The sequence below is a fragment of the Nyctibius grandis genome, chromosome 2 (assembly GCF_013368605.1).
Source record: "Nyctibius grandis isolate bNycGra1 chromosome 2, bNycGra1.pri, whole genome shotgun sequence".
NCBI classification, from domain to species: Eukaryota; Metazoa; Chordata; class Aves; order Nyctibiiformes; family Nyctibiidae; genus Nyctibius; species Nyctibius grandis.
In genome coordinates, this window is record NC_090659.1 from 122,841,251 (window position 1) to 122,861,845 (window position 20,595).

The window sequence follows — 20,595 nt, forward strand, 5'->3', positions numbered from 1 at the left end:
AAAAGGAGTACTCTTTCTATACTAGAACAACAGACTTTTTAACGACTTAATTTTCCAAAGGCTGTATTAAAGTGTATGTTCTTGCATGCAAGACCACAAAAAGAGGACAGAAGCCAACATCATCAGCACCTCAGGAGTTACCAGACCAATCTCTTCTTTCACACAGGGGCCAGGTGAGGTGAGAAGGACATAGTCTGTACAGTAACTCCTGGCATATGTTGACTTTTTAAATTACAATGGCAGGTCTGTGTGTTAGATGTGTGACTGCTTTCCTTATCTAAGTGGTACAATAGTCTCAGAAAAAGAGTTAAATGAATTGTGTTAAACTGATTTCTAGAGGACTTGGTTGAGGCTCTGAGAAGGAACATGATTTGACCAAGTTTGTGCAGTGAATCTGCTAGAGGCAGGAGTGGAGCCATGAGTTCTACTTTTTCTCTGGTCCTGGTCGAAGACCACTGAGAGCTGAATGCTGTTGACTGAGCACAGGCATCTAGCGGCACCTGAGATGCCCCAGGGAACTGAGGACATCTCTACAGGGTGGCAGATCTGACATAAAACCTAGAGGAGACTCAAACCCTTCTGTAGCAGTGGCTGGAGATGAGGCATGGTCTTAGCACCAGGCTCCTACATAACTGCAGCTCGGACATCAATCATTCCAGCTGGTACATCCTTATTTATCAGGCTGGATAGGTTTGCCAAAGACTTTATGTAAAATGAAACTTAAACACACCCAGAATTAGAACATTGCTAAGGTTTCAATGGCATTTGCTTGACCAAATGAGATCACATTTGAGGTCCTCTCTGTGTGTGTATGCAAGAATGGTTTGCTTTTTTTCCCTAAAATACACCAACTTACAACATCATTTAAAATGAAACTCAAGGCCAGCTTTAGCCTTGCCCTGAGCTACAAAAGCAGAAATTGTAATGTACTGAATGTGAAGTAACTTCCCTCTTGCTAGTGCAGCTCCAGAAGTTGAACCCTGAAGGCTGAACAATTGTTGTTTCTTGTATTAGTTTGTAACAATTTATGAGAGTGGGAAGGAACAAAAAAAAATTCTTTGCAATCCCTTGGGCAAATTTGGGATATGAGAGTTTCATTTACTAGAGTGAAACTCAGGTTTAAAAATATTCCACCTGCAAAAAAGGAAAACTAGGGAAGAAAAGACATGTTTGCAAGGTGTCTTGCTACATCTCCACTGCCTTGTCATATGCATGTTACAAGTATGGGATTAAAGTGATATTGTTCTTAGAAGCTGCATCGTAGAAGGAAGAAGGAGGCTTCAGCCCAACAGCTACTCTTTGTTTAAAATCATTCATTGAAGTTTTTTTCCCAGCTAACTTCTAACCTGTGATCACAGTTCAAGTGATTTAGAACAGAGGGTTTTCTCAGATGGTCAATGTACGATTCCTGAAGAACTGTGTTTCATAGTCTCTTTCATGCTTTTAGCATTGCTTACATTCTCAGGGAAGAAAACAGTGTTCCTTGTGTATCCCTATGAACAGCAGAAATACATTAGCAGGATTTTCTAAAAGTTGCCTTCATTCTGGTCCCAGTGAAGTCAAGGGAGATTTAACCATTAGGTTAAATGGTAGCATATATAGACCCAGTGCCCAAGTGCTTTTGAAATCACATTACACCTTATGCTTTCAACCATCTGATAGCTTTAAATTATAAGGCATTCTGCACTGGAAAAATTTCTTCTTAAAAAGGAAGCAGTAAGAGAAAGGAATGAATCAGTAAGATAAAGCTCTCTCTCAAAGGGCAAACCAAATTCAGACCAAATGTGGCATAGGCTTCTGAAATGGTCAGGCTTGTTCTCTTCTTTATTTACTCCCCAAACTATTCCCACTTGGTCCCTGTTTCTGTAGCACAGAAGTTCAAAAATAGTGCACAAAAAAGCTGGCTTTGTAGTATTTCCAGCTGGGCCTGGAGTCGAATGTGCTTGAAATAGTGTGAGAAAGGCTGACATTATTGTCGAGAGCGCCATACGAGTACCTGGATAGAGAGCTCAAGCCAGACCTAGAAGCAAGAGTGCAGACATCTCAAGGGAAAATGTGCTCACATGATGTACTGTCAAATTTGGCAAACTCGGCAGCTCTTGATGGTTTCAATAAGCGACCCAAACTGGTCCTGAACATCAAACCTTTTGTCCTTCACCATCACCTTTTAAAATGATCCAGCCTCTAGAGTCACTGCTGGCTGGAGCAGGTCTTTGCTGTCAGTACACTCATGGAGATGTCAGGTATCTGCCATTGCAAATGACTCTTTTTTTTCAAAGTTCTTACAGAAAAAGAGTGAGGAGAGAATAACATGCAATTGGATACTGTGATTACTGTACTTCCCTCTGACTTTCCAGAATCAGGAATGATTTAAGGAGTTGTTTAAAGGACTGTCTGTTGCCCTTTTCCTAATTTAGCATCCTGATACCTGCATGTGAAGGTTAGAGTTCCACTGGGGTATGAGAGCAAAGAAGGTTATATGCATGGATCTTTAATTAAAACAGACCTCCCAGCCTTCAGAAAAAGAAAAAAAATAAAAATCTGGCACAACATCAGGTGGCATTAGCAGTATCAGCATCACACTAGGTGCCCTACCAGAAGAGGAAACTGTGAAAGAGCACTCAGAAATAATGACTGAGTTTCCATGATGCTGTCAAGACTTTCACATCCCTGTCTGCCAGGTGTGGATTACTTGAGCTAGAAAAGTAAAAGCCTTATAAAACACAAATGAAGCAGCAAAATCGAAATCTCAGCAGGTGAGGATGTATCATAAAAAGGAATCAGTCCTTTCAAACTTCAGCTGGGGAAAGAAGAGGAGGAGTAAGAGAATACCAGACCCAGCATTTCCACATTTCCTTTGTTTCCAGGGCTTTTTTTTCCCCCTTACTTTTTTTTTTTTTTTGGCTCATAATGTCAAATCTGATGTTTTGAGATATCTGAAACCTGTTTTATCCCCTCTCACCTCCATGTCTCTCTTGGCATTGTTATCACAATTACAAGGGCAGCTGACAGTTCACTAGCCTTAGAATCCACCCTACCCTGCAGTGAAATTCAATTGAGTAGCATCGTTTCTTTGAAAAATAAACAAGACTGCAAGCTCTGCAACTGGGAAGTAAATTAAATGTGTTCACAGAGCTTCAGAATCTTCTTTGCCTTTCATGTTATACCGCCTGACGTCCTATTAAAATTATTGCTAACATAGTTGGGGCAGTGACAGGAAGCATTTTTGCAAAAGAGAGATGTTACTGCGATGAGCTGGTAGGTGACAGCTTTATCCTGGATAAGCAGGTCTAGGAGAAAGAATATGTGGCTTGCTAAGGTTGCTGTGGTGCAGCAGCAGAGAATAAGGTGAAATAATGTGGTGTCCCTTCACTCTCCTGTGGGATGTAATTCATTGTAAGGTGAGAGGGATGCTGTGCACTCCTCATGGCTCTTTTACATTGACATGGCTCACACAGAGGATTTCAAGGGTAGATATGAACCATGGAGTCTAACTACCTGTTGCCCTGCTACATATGTGCTCCCTCTCTCACACCAAAGCATCTTCTTTAGCCAGAGCAACATGACTAGGCAGAAAATAGGTCAGTGGTCAGTCAGGAACAATTTCTTTCTGCGTGACAATAAATATATGTATTCATTTGATACAGTAAACAGTTCTCCTCTAAGTTTTTGTTTTACCTCCAGATTTTTTTTTAGATTTATTTACTATGTCCCTGCCCGTGGCAGGGGCATTGGAACTAGATGATCTTTAAGGTCCCTTCCAACCCAAACCATTCTATGATTCTATTTTTGAACTAATGCATCTGCATATACAGAGGTTGACATTTATAAGGAAAGGGTAGAACCTTTTGTTACACCAATCAGTATATATACTGTATCTCCCTGGGTTGGTACATTGGAAGAAGTGGCAATGTACTTCAGGCTCAGCAGCTTCCCGTATCTTCTCACCAGCACAGAGCAAAAGATTTTGAGGCAATTTCTTGTGTAGAGGTGGAGTAGACTACCAGCTGAAGAGGCCAAACAGGTTACCTAAAAAACCTGCTCTTTTCTTTGCATCTCACTTCTAATATTGAACGTTCTCATTGGTAAAGCAAATTTCATTTTCTTTGAACCTTCATTCCTGATACTGATTCATTAAAGTATAATTCCTCTACTGGAGCGCTGTTCCTACATGTTTCTGACACCAAACACTGCCAATTCCAGAATAACTCTGAGGTTATCAAATGAAATAGTTGCATTTGAACTCATACAACCACACTGCACTGAATGGCATTTAATCAGTTCTTAGAAAGCCGTCCTGGTGCTTATTAACTCCCAGGAAAGCTACTGCCTTCAATTGCCAGCTAGATAACTATTTTTTCTTTGCCAATAGATAGTTGCCTCTAAATGCCTAGGAAATGATGATGCTTGGTGGCAAGTGTAGACTATAAAATATTTATCTTTAACACACAATTGTGTTACTGCAGCCTCTAATAGGATTTGGTGTCAGGCAAACATCTGCCTTGGCCTCTGGCCCAAAGATACAGAAACGAGCTAATGAGTTGAATGTTGCATAGTAAATAAATAAGATGGAAATGCTGTTAAAGTAGCTATACTGCTGACCAGCAAACGTGGTGAGTATATAAAAGAGAAGTCCATCAAGAGTCTAACAATTTGTTTACCTCCTTAATATGTTTATTGTATTCCATCTGGATAAAGGTAATTCATGTAGGGAATTGTAAGCCAGGCTGACAGATCTTTATAGAGCTCACCACAGTAGAGTTGGCTTTCACAGGGCTTTTTGTCAGCAGCAAAGTGGTCCCCTGAGCAGACCATTAGCCTGGGAGCTTTGTTGCCGTCACATGAGTCAGCTTACGATATGAAGCAGTGTATTTGTCTATGCCTCAGATTAACAGCCAAAAAAAATTGTAATGGTAACAATTAGCAATTTCCTATTGAACTCGGTGATATCCGTAAATGAAAGATAGTGTAGTGTGAAGTCTTATTATTGGTATGGGCGGGATCATGCCATTTTATAGCTTCTCTCAAGGTAAGGAGTCACTGCAGTGCGAAAACAAGCAATGAGAGAAAGGTTTCAGCCAAGTTTCCCTCAAAATCTACCAGCTATGAGATAACTCGTACTGAAAAATGTCCCCTGAGACAAATGGCAAAAGTTCCAGAGTATCCTCAGCAGCTGTAAGTCAATGTGGTGCATGAAGTAAAGCTGTTTTGCTCCAGACCATGATCTGTTTCTTTCTCTGCTTTGATAATTAAAGCTCTTGAGCAGGAAGGACCTTAAAGAGTATTTCAGAAGAAGAGTTTTGCTCTTGAAGAAGTCTAGGATTTCACACCTAATGGATGTTTTCCATCTCTCAGTTTTATGAATCTAGAAGCACTTTTGTACATACTCCTTTTCCAGAGTGAGGTAGGCTGGACTAGGGCAGGGACCCGCTATGTCAGATAAGGCATTTCTGTACCATTCTCCAAAAGAGATCTTCAGTGTGGATCTGAAGACCATGTGTCTCATTATGTCATTTACTCCTTCTCTCAGAGGAGATCTGGATGTTTACAATATTTATACAGGAAATTACTTGTTTTTTTTCAGTTGATAATTAGATTTTGAAGCTGGCAGAACAATTACTTCCATACACCAGCTTCTGCAATCCCCATTAGAAGCCACACCGCCTCAAGTTTTGCAGGTCTGTCCCTAGTGTGAATTGTTTGCTTTCAGAAGGTTTGCTCCTTCTGCTGTTGGTTGTTGAACTCCATTTTCAATGTTCTCTTTGGACACGATAGCAAAACCATGTGAAAGCAAAATGCATCATCCATTGGCTGACCCTCCAATTAATAATCTATGCCCTTACCAGCTGGTGTAAATCAGATCACTTCAGAGAATTAGAAGCCAAGAGAAAGCCGTGGGAGTCAGACTGAAAACAGAGAACATATATCTCTTTCTAAAAGAGAATTGTTCGTGGTCTCACAGTGCATTTTAACAATTAAACAAAACAAAACAAAACATTGCCATAATTCTCTAAAGCAGTTCCCATGGCACTATTCATAAAACACCATATGGAATTCTGTATATATTGGAAAATATCCTTATAATTACATGAACATCTTACAGAATGAGCTGTAGAATGGAGACTAGAACCCATCCATAATTGCAGTGGCCTGTTTTTATGTATTGATTGACAGTTTGTCACCTCTGTAGAAATGTTGGCTGTGGACATACATAAAAGACAGACAGTCGCTTTATGCCACTAACTTAGGGGCTCCCTGAATGTTAAAGAGTTTGCTGTCTTCTATCATCTAAACGCCTTTAGATAATAATTTGACTAAGGCGTAGATTCTGAAAATCTGACAATTTGATTCTTCATTCTTTCTAGGGTTCCCCCATCACGACTTCCTAATTTCTTATACCAAGTCACCCACCTCCTCCTGTTTAGTTTGAAATTTAGGTATTGGAGCAGTGTGCATGGATGTGTGTGCACACGTTATGTGTACATTTCGGAAGGGCCAGAAAATCAACTCAGCTGTCCCAACTGGTGCAGCCTGTAACCACTGAAATGAAATTCAGTCCTGGGATGAATACAGAGGTTTTTATGGGAAGTCTTAAGTGAGTACACCTTGCTAATGCCTGCAATCTTCAAAGTAAACAGAAATTCCAGTTTGTGATTGTACTCAAGAATGTAAGTAGGACTGTGCTCGGTGTTGCACACACAGATCTCAGACTTGTTGCTCACAAGCCGAAGTCACAAGCCTTGTTTGCTCTCGTTAGCTCTGGAGTTCATGAGAAAAAAAGCAGGTTCATTTAACACTTCCTTTAGGGAAATACATTCTGAGCTGTTTGGGAGCAGCTTTGAGACAAATATTTACTGCATGAATCTTCATCGCTTTTCAGAGTTCATTCTCAGTAGTGAAGAACTTTTGGAAGTGTGCAGAGACCTTAATCACCCTGAGTCACACCAGGGAAGTTAGTATCCTTAACTGCTAAAAAACGTTAAGTGGCACCAGCCACTGGAGGGGAAGAGTTTCTTTTCCTCTTCACTTCATCTTGTCTCTATCAGGCAGGTTATTCCAGGGCAAAGTGAGCTCGTGTAAAAAGAGAACACGTTAGAAATGTTACTTTAGCTGTATTAGAAAAACAAGAAGCATCAGAGAAAGAAATGAAGTAGGACGAAGGGATTTTTAAGGACCTAGTCTATTATTAATAGTATGGGGTGGTCAGGCCACAATTAGTTGCTGAGGTGCTTCAGTGAAGAAGGTACTTTCTTCACTTTTCAGTGAAGAAGGTTTCATTCGCCTGTTTTTTATTGCTTTTGTGTTGGCCACAACATGGTATGATGTAGTTAGGGTACACTTGCAAGAAGACTCTGGGAAATAGTGATATATGAAGTGGTATGTGTGCATATCACTGCATTTTTGTGAAGTAAAATGCCAGATCTGTAGATGAACCACGAAATATACGTGAATATTTTTTGGATATGTGTTAGTGTCAGTCACTGTGGATGAGATCTGACTAATTATAGGTGTCTTTGATGACAATATCTACATCTGAACTAGTCAGAGGAAGAAAGGAAGCACCACTGGAATAAAGTTCATTAAATGGATTCACCCTAAGAGTCAGGAAAGTTTGGTTACCTAAACACAGGTATGCTCCATTTCTGTGGTCACTCTGGACTTCTGGATCACATTATACATAGTCAGTATAGTGGGTGAGAGTCATTCAGTTTAACTTACAGTAGACATCTAGTTGGTGTGCTGAGTCTCGCCTGCCTTGTCCTAGATGTCACAAGTAAATCAGCTGAACCACAATATAAATGCAAAATATTATTTCCAGTAACAAAGATTAGCCTTTAGCTGATGTGGTGCATTGTTGCACTTTGGAACAGCTGCCATGCCTGGTGCTACATTGCTTTGTAGATGTTGCTTTGATTTTTTATTATTTTGCACACATAAACATATCAAGGAAGTTGTATGGATACTTTACTCCTTTTCAAAGACTCAATTTAGTCCTTTAAAGCAAAAGCTCTAAAAGAGCTTTCAAGAAAAGTTTTTAATATACTGTAGGTGTTGTCATAACATTTGGAGTCTGTCCTGCATCAAGCACTGACATAGGTATTCCCACTGACTTCAAAGGTCATGCGTGTGTAACCTCTGCGCAGTGTTGCTCCAGCTTGCAGACCTGACCCAGCATGACAGTGTGGGGGTAAGGTTTCATGAGATGTCGAAGTACTGTGCTGATGCTGAATAGCATGGCCCCTACTTCTACTCCCAGTTTTCAGACAGTAGAAAACAGTTCACTTGTTTTTTTCACTGCTGCATTATTTTTTTTTGCCACCTTTTGAGCTTAACCAACTCATTGAAGGGTCTGACAAGTGCCAGAACGAGCACAAGAAGAGGGAGTTTAGACTTGTACCTAGAGGAAAAGGATTGACCCTTTCAGCAGCAGGAGCTGTTAAATCTCCTTGCCCGTCTCATTATCTTGTTTCACAGTGCTCACACTCTGTATGTTCTTAATATGTGTAAGTATGTGTACGTGCATCAATAAATAACTTTTTTTCTAAATTTATGCATATATTTCTTGAAGACAAGAAGAATATAAACATTGTAAAAAAAAAGCATACAGAAAAAATGCATAATTTTCTTTTTGCTTTCAGCAGTGAAAGTAAAACATCACAAAGTTCTGAAGTTTGTATGCATACGGGCTAATATTAGTTTTTCATTTACAGGATAGACTTGTGTTTATACCTGCTATTAGATGAGAGTTAGTATACTTAAATATCAGTATAAATGCACAAGGCCTGTGTTGCTATTTCTTTATTCTAGGAAGTGTTGCTGCTATTTGATTGGAATAAGGATGGCAGCTCAAGCCCAAAGTGTTGACTACACGCTGTGATTGTATTTCCATGCACTGTAAAGTGAATATCATCTGCTTAACTATAGAGCTTAAGTATTAGAAAACAGGCAGCACTTCCTTGCACCTTCCTTGCTGCATGCAGCCATCTGATTGTGAGATGTCTGATGCCAAGACTTAAAACGTAAATGCTTGAAACTCGCTTTATTATTTAAAACTGCTGTTACCCTTTATGAATGATTACACCACATCGTTTAAAATGTCCTTCAGAAACCTCTGTTGTTTGGAGAATACCTATGCAGAAACAGGCTTCCTTTCATTTGTGATTAGAAACCAATCTGCACATCTCTGCTGCAGCTGTTTCTCTTCACTTGCACCGATAGGAAGTTTACGCACTTGTGAAGTGCGTCTGTGAAAGCGCAGTCATTATTCACATGGCTGAGATTTCCACCCTACTCCATGATAGATGTACCACCAGTGCCCCTCCTGTATAACTGAATCCAGTTTTAACCTGATACTCATCTCCCTCAGAGAAAATGTGAAATAGTAGTGTGGAATGAACCATGGTATTCCATCATCTTTCCAAGCGCCACTCACATTTACTCAATCTTCACTCACAGTTTAGTCAAGAAAATAAAATTATTTTCATTCTCTGTTTGATATGTAATGTTTACCAGCTTGTGTTCTTCTTTTACGAAAGATAATTTTTAGTCCCAATATTCTGAACTGCCCTCAAAATAAAAGTGTTAGATAACATTTTGCTTACCTGTTAACTTTCCTTGAAAGATGAATAGCCAGTGTTTTTGCCGAAGTCAGGGAATTTAAGATGATAACTAGAAACAGAAGAAAGTGTGGAATAGTACCATTCCTGTTCCACCAAGATACAATATTAGCCCCATTACTTTGGGCTGTTTGTATGTTATTGTAGAACAAACCAGAAGACATACGGTTAAAAATAATCCGTCAACACACAGAGAGGATGAACCGAGGGTCCGTGTTCAGTGAAATTCATTGGGGAACCTTTCTATCATAGATCAGCTTTGTTTGGCACAAATAAATGCCCCAAGTTCATTTAACCGAGCCAACCAAATTGGAACAAAGATGCTTGTTCTGCCATGAGAACAGTGTGTATTGCTTCTCTCCAATAAATTCAAAGAGGGAAAATGGTTGGAAAAATAAGCAGTTTTCAAGTACTGGGTGAGGACAAAGCCTGGTGGGTGCTGAGCGGCTGTGATTTAATCATAGGATTTGCAGTCACTCCACACTAATGTGTTATGGTTGAGTTGTCCATTGGTGTAAATGGATGAGTGCCATTTCATGGAGCTCAGACTAATGCTTTCGGCCCCAAGAGCAGCAATTGCTTTGAGGTTCCAGCTGTCCTGCCATCCAGAGCCCTCCCAAACTCAGAGGTATTTTCTTGCCTAAAGAAGTATCTGAATTCTGTTTTGTTTTCCAGAATCAGTGGATAATTGTCCCAGTAATTGCTATGGGAATGGAGACTGCGTGTCTGGGACTTGCCATTGCTTCCTTGGCTTTCTGGGGCCTGACTGTGGCAGAGGTAGGAATTTATACTTGATTAACTCTTCCCCTCTCTCCTTCGATTAACATTTTTCTTGTGGAAATGATATTCATGCCTGTGCCTTTTGCAAAATACACCTCACCCAGCTTGGGGATGCTGCAGTAGAATGGAAACAGGCTGGATGTGTGGATTTGTTTGTTACCAGTCTTTATTGCTGTGACCTTAGCAACAACACAGCCCCCAGCTGCATATGGACAGGCAAAATGTCACATTGGGAATTTTCTTTCCAGGAGAGACTTTAGAAAACATGACTTAAAAATGTGGCATTATTGTTTGTTTAGCAGACCACTCTGTCATTCTGTTGTGTGGCCCTATAATGATACTTTCTTTTAAGACACTGTTTATACAAAAATTAAGTACCTTTTTCGTTGCTGCAGGCCTTGGAAGTCTGCCTGAGCTCTGAATGATCGCTGAAAGCCCGGCTGTGGGGAGTGGGGCAGGGTTAGAGCGAGGCTAGGAGTGGAGTAATGGCAGGAAGAACTGGATACTCTGGCCAAAAGTGAAAACATTGGGATGGCTGGGAAGGAGGCTTACTCCAGCAAACAATGTAATTTATTAAAAATACTTTTCACTTGAGCAGAAAAATCTTTTTGGAAGGATTTTCATTTGACCTGAAATTTTTAGGTTATTTAAACATTTAAAAACCAAACTGAAGTACTGTTAGTAAGAACACATTTCAGACCAAGAATCAAAATGTTGCATGTGGGAAATACTGGAATTCCATGCATCAACCTTTTCAAGGCCTTTTTTGGCTGAAACAGTCCAACAAACGAAGTGCAGATTTATAAATTTGAGGAGGGAGGTAGTGTAAAAAGTTAGTGCCCACACAAGGAGCTTTGCTAAGGCAACAGGTCAGGTCTTCACCCCAGCCCATTGCTTCTTTGCAAAGCAGGCTGGCTCCTTCCCAAGAGGGAGAGCTAAACTCTGTCCAACCCCACGTCCTGTCCTCCTCCAGCTGAGCTTGCGTCACATCGCCGTGGCCCAGCCAAGAGATAAGGATGGCCGCACACCCTGCAGGGAGGTGGGGAGCTCTCTGCTGAGGCGGTGTGGTCCAGGCTAAAACCCCAGCGGTGTTTCAGAGTTCACAGCCCAGTAAGATGGATGTGGCAGTCTGCATCCCTGAGAGCTGTTATGTCAAACTTCTTGCTGACTCAGGTTACACTTGGTTTGCATTTTCTTACACTTGGTTTGCATTTCCAAGCTCCTTTTCAAATCCCTAGAGCTGGAGACAAAGGAGGTTTTTTCCATCTCCCACAGCGTATTCCTACTCACACCTCCTAACTTTAGGTAGGGGCAGAAGTTCAGGGTTTGTTCCCCCAAAGGTTCCCTGTAGAGTCAGTGGAGAAGGAGGAGCTCCTTCACTGTGAGTCAGAATATTTAAACTTTTGTTCTGAATCCCCTTTCAGAGGAGCTTACCTCCCTTCATGGGTTGTAGACCTAGCTTTCTCAGGCACTTTTGTGGAGCCGCATATCTCCCATTTCACAAGAGTGCTTACTGTGTCTGATATGAACCACATTTTATTCGAGTCTGTCTTTTGGTTCAGAATTATCTGGGTTCAGATCACAGATTACTCTCTGCCTTTAGGAGGACAGATTAATACCTGGAGTGTCAAAATGCTATTTGTGTATGCATTTCCACCCAGTGGGCTTGTTAAATGGATCATCTTGCCATGAGTGTGAGACACAAGGGCTCCAGCGTTGGCTTCCTGTTGGTTTTCAGGGGAATCTAAGATGCTGCTTTTGACCTACAAATCCCTTGGAGGGCAGTAACTGCGGCATGTGTAAGGCTGCTACAGTATCTGTCTGCAGCTGTATATCGGTCCCCGTACTGAGCAGTAATCCTTAAATAAGCAGGTCCCTGCACACATGAAGATTTCTAGGTCATAGATTTCCTGGGTGTTCCTTTGTTTCAATTCAGCCTTGTAATTCACCATCCAAATAGGTGGGAAACTGTAGAGCAGAAAGCCCTTCTGGTTTTAATAATGGTCAATTGTTGATGTATTATTAACCAATAATTTTAAACCAAGTAAATGAGAACCAATCACCAGAGGTATATTCACGGGCCTTTTGAAGGCCTACCTGAACATGGGAGATGGTGCTTTAAAGTTCTGTATACAGTGAACAGACAAATGAATGATCTTATTCTCTGATGATAAACTTTACAGGAAAAGTGGTGTGCATTTGGGTTGTTGCTACCATAACCACACTAGAGAATTACTGTAAAGTCAGCATCTTAGATATTGTTTGTTGGAATCTGAATGATCAAACAATAATTATATATCTTTATATACAGAAAATAGTTGCCCAAGTGGCAGTGGAAAAAAATCCAGAAACCTGTTTTGTCTTTATCCATTATGGTATGCTACAAAGGAAGTCTTGTTCTTACCATTTGCCTTGACATTTGCAGCGGCGCTTTCCAGGTTATGGTGAAGGTGTTCTCCATAGAGAGCTCTGTAGAGTACTGGTCTTATTGCAGATGGCCAGTAATTTATCTGATTTTGTGCTGGGTGATCAGCTGTCTTGTCAGAAAACATGTAACTCTTTCTCAGCAACCTCTTACTGGTTAAAGGCAATTATTCTTTCTTCTTGTTGAAAAGAGCTGCAGACTGTCCTCTTCCAGTGCCTTGAAAGAACAGGCTCCATTACTGAGCATTTGAAATTTGAGACAGGGGGGCGGAAAATTCCATCAGTCTAGCTGAAAAGTGAAATTACAGAGTGAGTTTGCTGTGAACCGTATACACAGCACAGTGTATCTTTAACAATTTATGTCTTGTATTGTATAGGTAGATATCTCCTTGCAAATGACGCACTTGAAACACACCACTGCAACGTGCTTCCTTTAAAGTGAACAGAGGGCTCCTTAGTAATAACAGTTGCCAAATTCCTTTCTTTTCTAGACCTCTTTTGTCTTGGTCAGGCAAACATAGTCCACTGCATATCAAACTGGCCTAACAGTCAGAGCTGGCAATGCTTTGTGTTGTATTGAGGTTGTTATAATTCTGTAACACTTGACTTGCCTATAAGGACACATGGAAACACCACAGGATGGGCACTGTAAGATTACTATCTGAAAAGGTAGGAAGAGAAGGAGAAGAACGTTGCCCTCAACCATGTTAATACCTCTTCCCATGTATACTCAGAGTCAAGAACAAAGCAAAAGAGGTACATTGTATTCATCACATGCCTAATGCAGTTGAATTAAGCAGCAGACTGGAATATTCCTTTTGCATTTGTCCTGCATAAAAATGTTCATGAATTGCCTTTCTGAGGGCCAGATGAGAAACCCAGCTGCTCCCACCTAAGGATGATGTGCAACAGTGAACAAGAGAAGTCTGAATTTAATATATGAAATTGAATACATGAATATATATCTTTGCAGCTGAGTTTCAGCAAAATGAAATTGAAGAGAACAGGGCTTAAGCAAGAAGAAATTTCAATGGATAGTGAACAGGGGAAGGTTTTTGTTTCTGAGGGACAGAAATCAGCAGCTTCCTTGCAAAAATCAGAACAGAGGACAAAAGGAGCATAAGGTGGCAGGTGTGGAGAATGGAAAAGGAAGAAGGCATCATCATCATTTACAGTTGGACTTGATGGTCTTAAGGCTCTTTTCCAACCTAAATGATTCTATGATTCTATGAAATGATTCTATGATCAGAGAGAAACTGAAGGAAGCTTAGAGAGCAGCAGTTACCGAAGCTCTGATCAGAGCCCTGATGCCCTCTCCTTCCTTGGGGAGCATGCTCTGTATCCTTCGGTTCCTCCCATCCCACTCTGCCTGACATTTTCCAAATTTAGCTGAGAAAACGCTTAATCCTGGGATCCATCATGCCACAGCTTGAGCTTGTCATCTTCCTCTTCTCCCGTTTATCACAGGGAAGAAATCCTGTAGCTAGTTGGCCTTGAGAATCAGCCAACTTCACCAGAAACAAGGACAATTTAAAAATCCTTTTTAGATACACATAAGGATCAGAGGATAGATTTGAAGAACTTTTATTGCAGGGACCTTGGAAAGACCAGTGACCAGTTTTGCATTGTGTCTGATGACGAATGGAATACAGCAGAGGTGCTAACCCATAAAAGGGGTCTGGAGATTCAGCTGATGGCTCGACATGAGCTAATCAGGGAAGTAGTCTCAAAGTGGCATTCTGGACTCTGAGCAAAGCAACTGAAACCCGTGAAGTTGAGAATTACAACAGAAAAACAGGGGAGTGATTTGTGTACAGCTAAGGTCCACAGCAGAGGCAGTGTCAAGGAAAGTATGAAGTCTGGCAGTGTGTCAGGGATAGTGATAAGCAATCCAAGGTCAGTGGTGCTGCTGAAAGAAGACACCAGTATATTGAAAAGTCAGAATACAAGAAAATTCCCAATTTAGTTAGTGAAAAAAAGTGTCGGAGACACAAAGCAAGGGGATGTTCTAACTCAAGAGCACTGTTTGTTTGTTTTAAATATTCATAGGAGAATACAGCTAACAGCTGAGTGTCATCCACGTAAAATAATTGGTTTTGGCAAAGAAAAGAACAACATATCCCACTGAACACTGTCTATGAAGAACATAAATCCCATGCTGGACTCTTGTGCTCTTTTTTTTGAAGTGAGAACCGTGTACAGTTGTGTTTTAATGTGATTTCTATTATCTTTCCCCAGCATCCTGCCCAGTGCTGTGCAGTGGAAACGGGCAGTACATGAAGGGGAGGTGCTTGTGCCACAGTGGCTGGAAAGGAGCAGAATGTGATGTCCCGACGAACCAGTGCATTGATGTTGCCTGCAATAACCATGGCACGTGCATCATGGGGACCTGTATCTGCAACCCAGGATACAAAGGCGAGAGCTGTGAAGAAGGTATTTGCAAGATACATACGATTAGCCTTTTTCTTTGATTGTCGTTATATAATTACATGGATGGAGGCAGTTCAGAATAGGACGGGCATTTAAACAGAACAGTAATAGGCACCTTAGAAATACAATAGATGGATGCAACATAAAAATGATATGTTGTAAGAACTTGTCGTTAGCTATCATATTTGTTCAATAATTGGATGAAAAGCCATCAAATGCTTCAGATAGACAAATCTAGTTGAAAGACCAGAACATCTAATCATGTGTTCAAATGTTCTTATTAAAGCATCGTTTCCAATTACACATCTAAATGTATAATTACTTTTACAGTGCTTTCTTCTCTGCTATGTTATGCCAAGCAATTTCGGTTGCTTACATACACAAAATGGTAGCATGTGAGAGAAAGTCCCTGATTCTTGTCAAGTTTAAAAGCTTAGAAATACTCAGAACTTGAATTAAATTCTGCTTCAAAATCAGATATTATTTTAATGGCTCTTCCATAGCTTTTTTCTCACATTAGCCCCCAAATATTTTTCATTTACATTTAGATTTGTGGCTCAGAAGTACGGTGCCTTTTAGCACTTATGTTTAATCTTTTTGTGTAGGAAGTCACCTGCCACCATAAACCTTTATCTTCCTGAGTCTGTGACTGCTTCTTATTGCTAGATGAAAAAATGGGCAGTTTTGTAAGTGTACAAATCATTCGGACAGTTATAAAAATACATCCAAAAGTGCCTGAGTTACAGAATAATGTTCAGCACTTCTGAAAATTATTCTCAAAATTCTATGCAGATGTCATGAAAAATAATTATGTCTAAATTATGCTTCTCCAAATGCATGTATAAGACCTCTGCACCACCTGATAGACTTAAGACATCCATTTGATACATGTATAAGAATCACAATGGCTTGAATTAACTTATGGTCGTCTTCATGTATGCAGGATAAAGAGTTATCTGAAATGGCTTTATTTTACAGACAATGAAAATAGGCTGAATTGGATTCAGACGTTGAAATGGCATCTAATCTAGCAGTTCTTTTGATGCGTTAAACGTATTGGAGTGGGACACCTCTGATGTAACATAGCTTCAGTGTCAGTAAATGTTAGAGATGAAGACAGTATCAGCTCTGTAACAATAAGGCATCTCTTGAGAAAGCTTCATTTTGGCTTAAGAAAGCACAATTCAATGAATCCGTGGGGCATGCAAAACGCAAAGATGGTGACTACTGAATTATCTTTAAAGTATCTCCCTAGACCTTGTATTTACTAGATTATCTCTTTGCTGGATAAACAGAAATGAAAAGATCCTGATTTTACCTCCAGCTAGATGTCTTTAATGTGTGTAAATCAGAGAGAGATTCGTGCTTTTTCTAACAGGAACTTTTTTTCCCTGGTCACATTTAAAGCAGCAAAGCCAGACAGTACTCAGTTATCTTATGTTATCACTGTAGCAGGGGACAGTGTCAGTCCCACTAGGTAAAAACTTGAAGAAGAATGAAGAACAAAGAGAACATGATTTTTATTATGGGCTGTTTAGTGTTTTTCCAAGTGTGCATTTGTTTTTCACATTCAAGGCATAATTTGTATTGTGTTGTGAAGGGGGGAGGTAACTCAGAAATATGCCATGTGGGAAATCTTCAGGACATATGTATATATATATTTAGATCTAGTAAAAAAAGTTGATTTATGCTATTTTTTAAATTGCTTTTACTTTTTAATTTCTCTTCTAAGAAGGACCATCTGGTATTGATTACTTTTTATTATTTCTCAGCTCTTGTAACTTCACTGCTTAGTCCATGTTTATAATGGGCTTTCATTCCAGGGTTTCTTCTGTCTTTTCTTTTTCCACCATAGAAGTTCAGCAATGTTTATAAAATATTAGCCAACAGTCTTACATGAGTTTTTCTTTCCTCCTTCCTTAGTTTTTTGGCCTATATTTTATAAGGCGTGGGTTAAGCCACCGAGACATTAAAGAGAGGGGAGCAGATTTAAGCAGTGAAAAATGAGAAGTTACTCTTTGGGTACCAAATAAGCCTAATAACTTGTGTGACCAATGAAGCATGAAGCATGTTGGGGAAAAGTGTAGAATAGGCACTAGCCTTGCTTGCTGCATGATTTATCTCCCTGGCAAAGGTTCTGCGCAAGGCTGAACTATAAATGGGGCATTTTCCAACCAAGAATTAGACCATTTGGGACATTTTCCAAGCAGCAACACAGATATATGCAAAACACTTTCTTTTTCTTTTTTTCTAAGCATACTAGATTTTGTCAGCTCTGCCCTCCTGCCCTGCTCACCATCTCCACTTCTCCCAGAGCTGAGCAGCTAAATTTGTCAAGCAGAACTCCCTAAAAAACATACCATTGTACTCCAAATCCACTAAGCAACTGATTAAGAAGAAAGCAGAAGCCCGTAATCCTGTCCCAGGGCCCTTCCGATGGTGCAGAAAGCCTAAAGAGATACAGCTAGTGAGGCTGAGATTAAAGTAGCCATTGTGTGTGACATTTTCTGAAAGGGCTCATTTCAACATGAAAAATGGTCTTGGGATTATGATAAATGGGGGGTTCTGACATGCACATTCCCCTCCTATAATCGCCTGTGTTAGAGCTGAGATAGCAGATTGTCTGCCTCCTCTGATGGAGCCCCCTGTAAAACTCACCTTTTTCCCAATTGACCTTCAGAGGGGATGATTAATTGCCTGGAGGTAGCCTCTTGTCAGTTAGCCTGTGATCTTTGTTCTCTATGTTCAAACCATCTGCTGAGAACGTACGAGGCTGCTGCTAGTCCGTTTCTTAGTCCCTTTCGTACTTATTACTGCTGAGAAAGAACAGGGCCAGGGCTCCAAGGGTCTCATGCTAAAATTGGCACCCTAGCTCCCAGCTCGCTAACAGTGAAGGAGATTTATAGACTCATCCTTTCCAGCCTCTTACAATTTTCAAGGATTGTTCCAGATACGAGCAGGACTCCAGGAATCAAACAGAAAATGCTCTCACATGCCTTGGGATAGTAATTGCTGAGCCATTACTTGTCAGACTGAGAAGATTTTGAGAATCCAGGGAATTATCAGAGCAGCTGTTGTGTTTCCTTTTAAGGTTTCTGGATCTTAAACAGGTCATTGGGATTCTTATTAGCTTTTACAGGGGGGAGGAAAAAATGAACCGCAAGCCTGCTGTGTGTACAGTGGCCATGTTCTGCTCTTGTGTATCGGAGCCAGGAGCTGCTTTCCTCTTGCTGCTTAGCCAGACTGACACTTGTCACTTCACCCCAGGGCACTGCCACGCACCATTTCAAGAGATGGGAAGAATTTTTCTAGCCTATCCTATATGCTTTTACATATAAATAGATGATCAACTCCTCCAGTCCTTTTTTTTGGGAGGGTGTCTGGTGCGTTTCATGTTTTTCGATTGCTGGGTGAAATTCCCCCGTGGGCAGAGGAGCTGACAGTTGCCTACAAAACATGTAACTAACTCAGGAATCAGGCAGCAGCATATCTGAACTTTTGGTGCACGTTGCTGTACCGTACACCTAACTGAATGGACTCCAATCTTGTTAGGAAAGTGCCTCTTTGCAGAAAAAAAAAAAAGCCATTTAAAAAAGAGTATTAATTGATAAAAAATAAAAGCAGAAGAACACGAATAGACAAAAATAGATGATTTTGTTTTAATCCTTACTCTAGAAAACTGTCCAAGGATATGTTTGATGTGAAATTTATGTAAGTGTCTGTGAAACCTGTATGGATTTCAGCACTTTCTTCAATTTAAGCATGTAGTTTGCTGAATAAGGATGTCAACTTCTGCTGAATTTTTGTGTAAAATTCTCTCTCAGAAAACTAGAGCTCAGCTTTGAATTCATTAGTAATAGTAATATAGGTTATACTAATAGAATAAATGGAGGCACAATATGTGTGTAAAAGAGTATTATTCTTATTGTATTCTTAATTGATATTAGCCTGTTCTTACTGGAAAGATCATTTATTAGTGTAGGCCTGGATAAAAGAATGGATTTAATCATTAAATTTTTCTCTTTTTTTAATGTAAGTGTTTTAGGTCTCACTGCCGTTTTGGGACACTGTCTTCTTGCATGAAGCGTCTATTTTGTGCAGAACGGGGCTTTGCTTTCTGGTTGGAGCCTTGAAATACTGTATAAATAAGTTTGTGTAGATGGCAGTCTGGTAGCTTTTTTACTGAAATTCCCATTTGCTTTCCCTGTCTGCTGCCTCTTCCTTCTCACATGTAGTGGACTGCATGGATCCTACCTGCTCGGGACGAGGCGTGTGCGTGCGAGGAGAATGTCACTGTTCGGTTGGCTGGGGAGGAACAAACTGTGAGACCCCAAGAGCCACTTGTCTGGACCAATGCTCTGGTCACGGGACCTTCCTCCCGGACACTGGACTCTGCAGCTGTGATCCCAACTGGACCGGACATGATTGCTCAATCGGTAATGTCAGCGGTGACTTACTGTTGTTTTTTGTTTTATTTAAACTTTGTAAAATATTCAGACTTAGACCTGCAAAAAGATTGCTACAAATGTGTTCCAGTAAAGCGCATGTAGGGCATGACTGGAAGCAGAAATGCCATAGCTCAACTACATAAATAATTCTGCTTCCCTTGCTAAGCATAGAGTAATATAATAAATAACCCCATTAAAGCCACCTAGGCTTGCTATTGTTCATTATATTGCTATGAAAGTAATTGATGGTCTATGTATAACTGCTTGTGCTGGTGTTAGTTCTTGATGAATCCCAGTAGCCACCAAAGGGTCTGTTTTGGTTTTTAGGAGATGACTAAATATTCTTTAGGTGGCTGTAAACAAGAAGGAAGAGGTGGCAATCCTTCAGGTCTCATTTCCCTTCTCAATTTAAAGGCTGTACTTTTCTAGGCTCAGCTAAAGGAGGATGAGTGTCGCATGAGGTTTGTATTAAAGGACTGTAAGCGCTGTCCTCTATCAAGTTAAAAACAAGTTAACTGAGTAGAAGTATGTAATAGTATGAGCACCTACAAGAAGACAGATTTTTATGGGCAGTTTTGTGTAAAGGTGTGGGACTGTGACCTTCCTTCGTTCCTCAGCTGAACGGGCATCTTGCTCAAAATCTGCATCAGGTATCTGAAATGAAGGCTAAAGAAGAACTGTTCAGGAGCCTTTTCTTCCAAATGCAGTTAGCTTTTAGATGCCACACTGAGAAATGCTATAGTACATTAAATAGTCAGAACCTATAGAAAATTAGTCTTTTGGATTTTGTACTGTATATTGTGCTCACAAGCAAGAGACCACAGCAATAACAACTTCTTTACCTTGCCCAGCTGGGGTGGAACTAGGCCAAAAATCCAGGGCAGCTCAGTATAGAC

General features: G+C 40.4%; 1 protein-coding gene across 3 annotated transcripts in view; it reads left to right on the plus strand.

Moving 5' to 3' along the window:
* Positions 1-20,595, plus strand: part of TENM4 (teneurin transmembrane protein 4) — a 359,290-nt gene that overhangs the window by 194,267 nt on the left and 144,428 nt on the right. For all 3 annotated transcript variants that reach the window (XM_068395558.1, XM_068395560.1, XM_068395561.1), the window contains 3 exons: positions 10,293-10,394; positions 15,060-15,254; positions 19,487-19,687. In XM_068395558.1, coding sequence (XP_068251659.1) covers positions 10,293-10,394; positions 15,060-15,254; positions 19,487-19,687 — 498 coding nt within the window. The remainder of the gene's footprint in view (positions 1-10,292; positions 10,395-15,059; positions 15,255-19,486; positions 19,688-20,595) is intronic.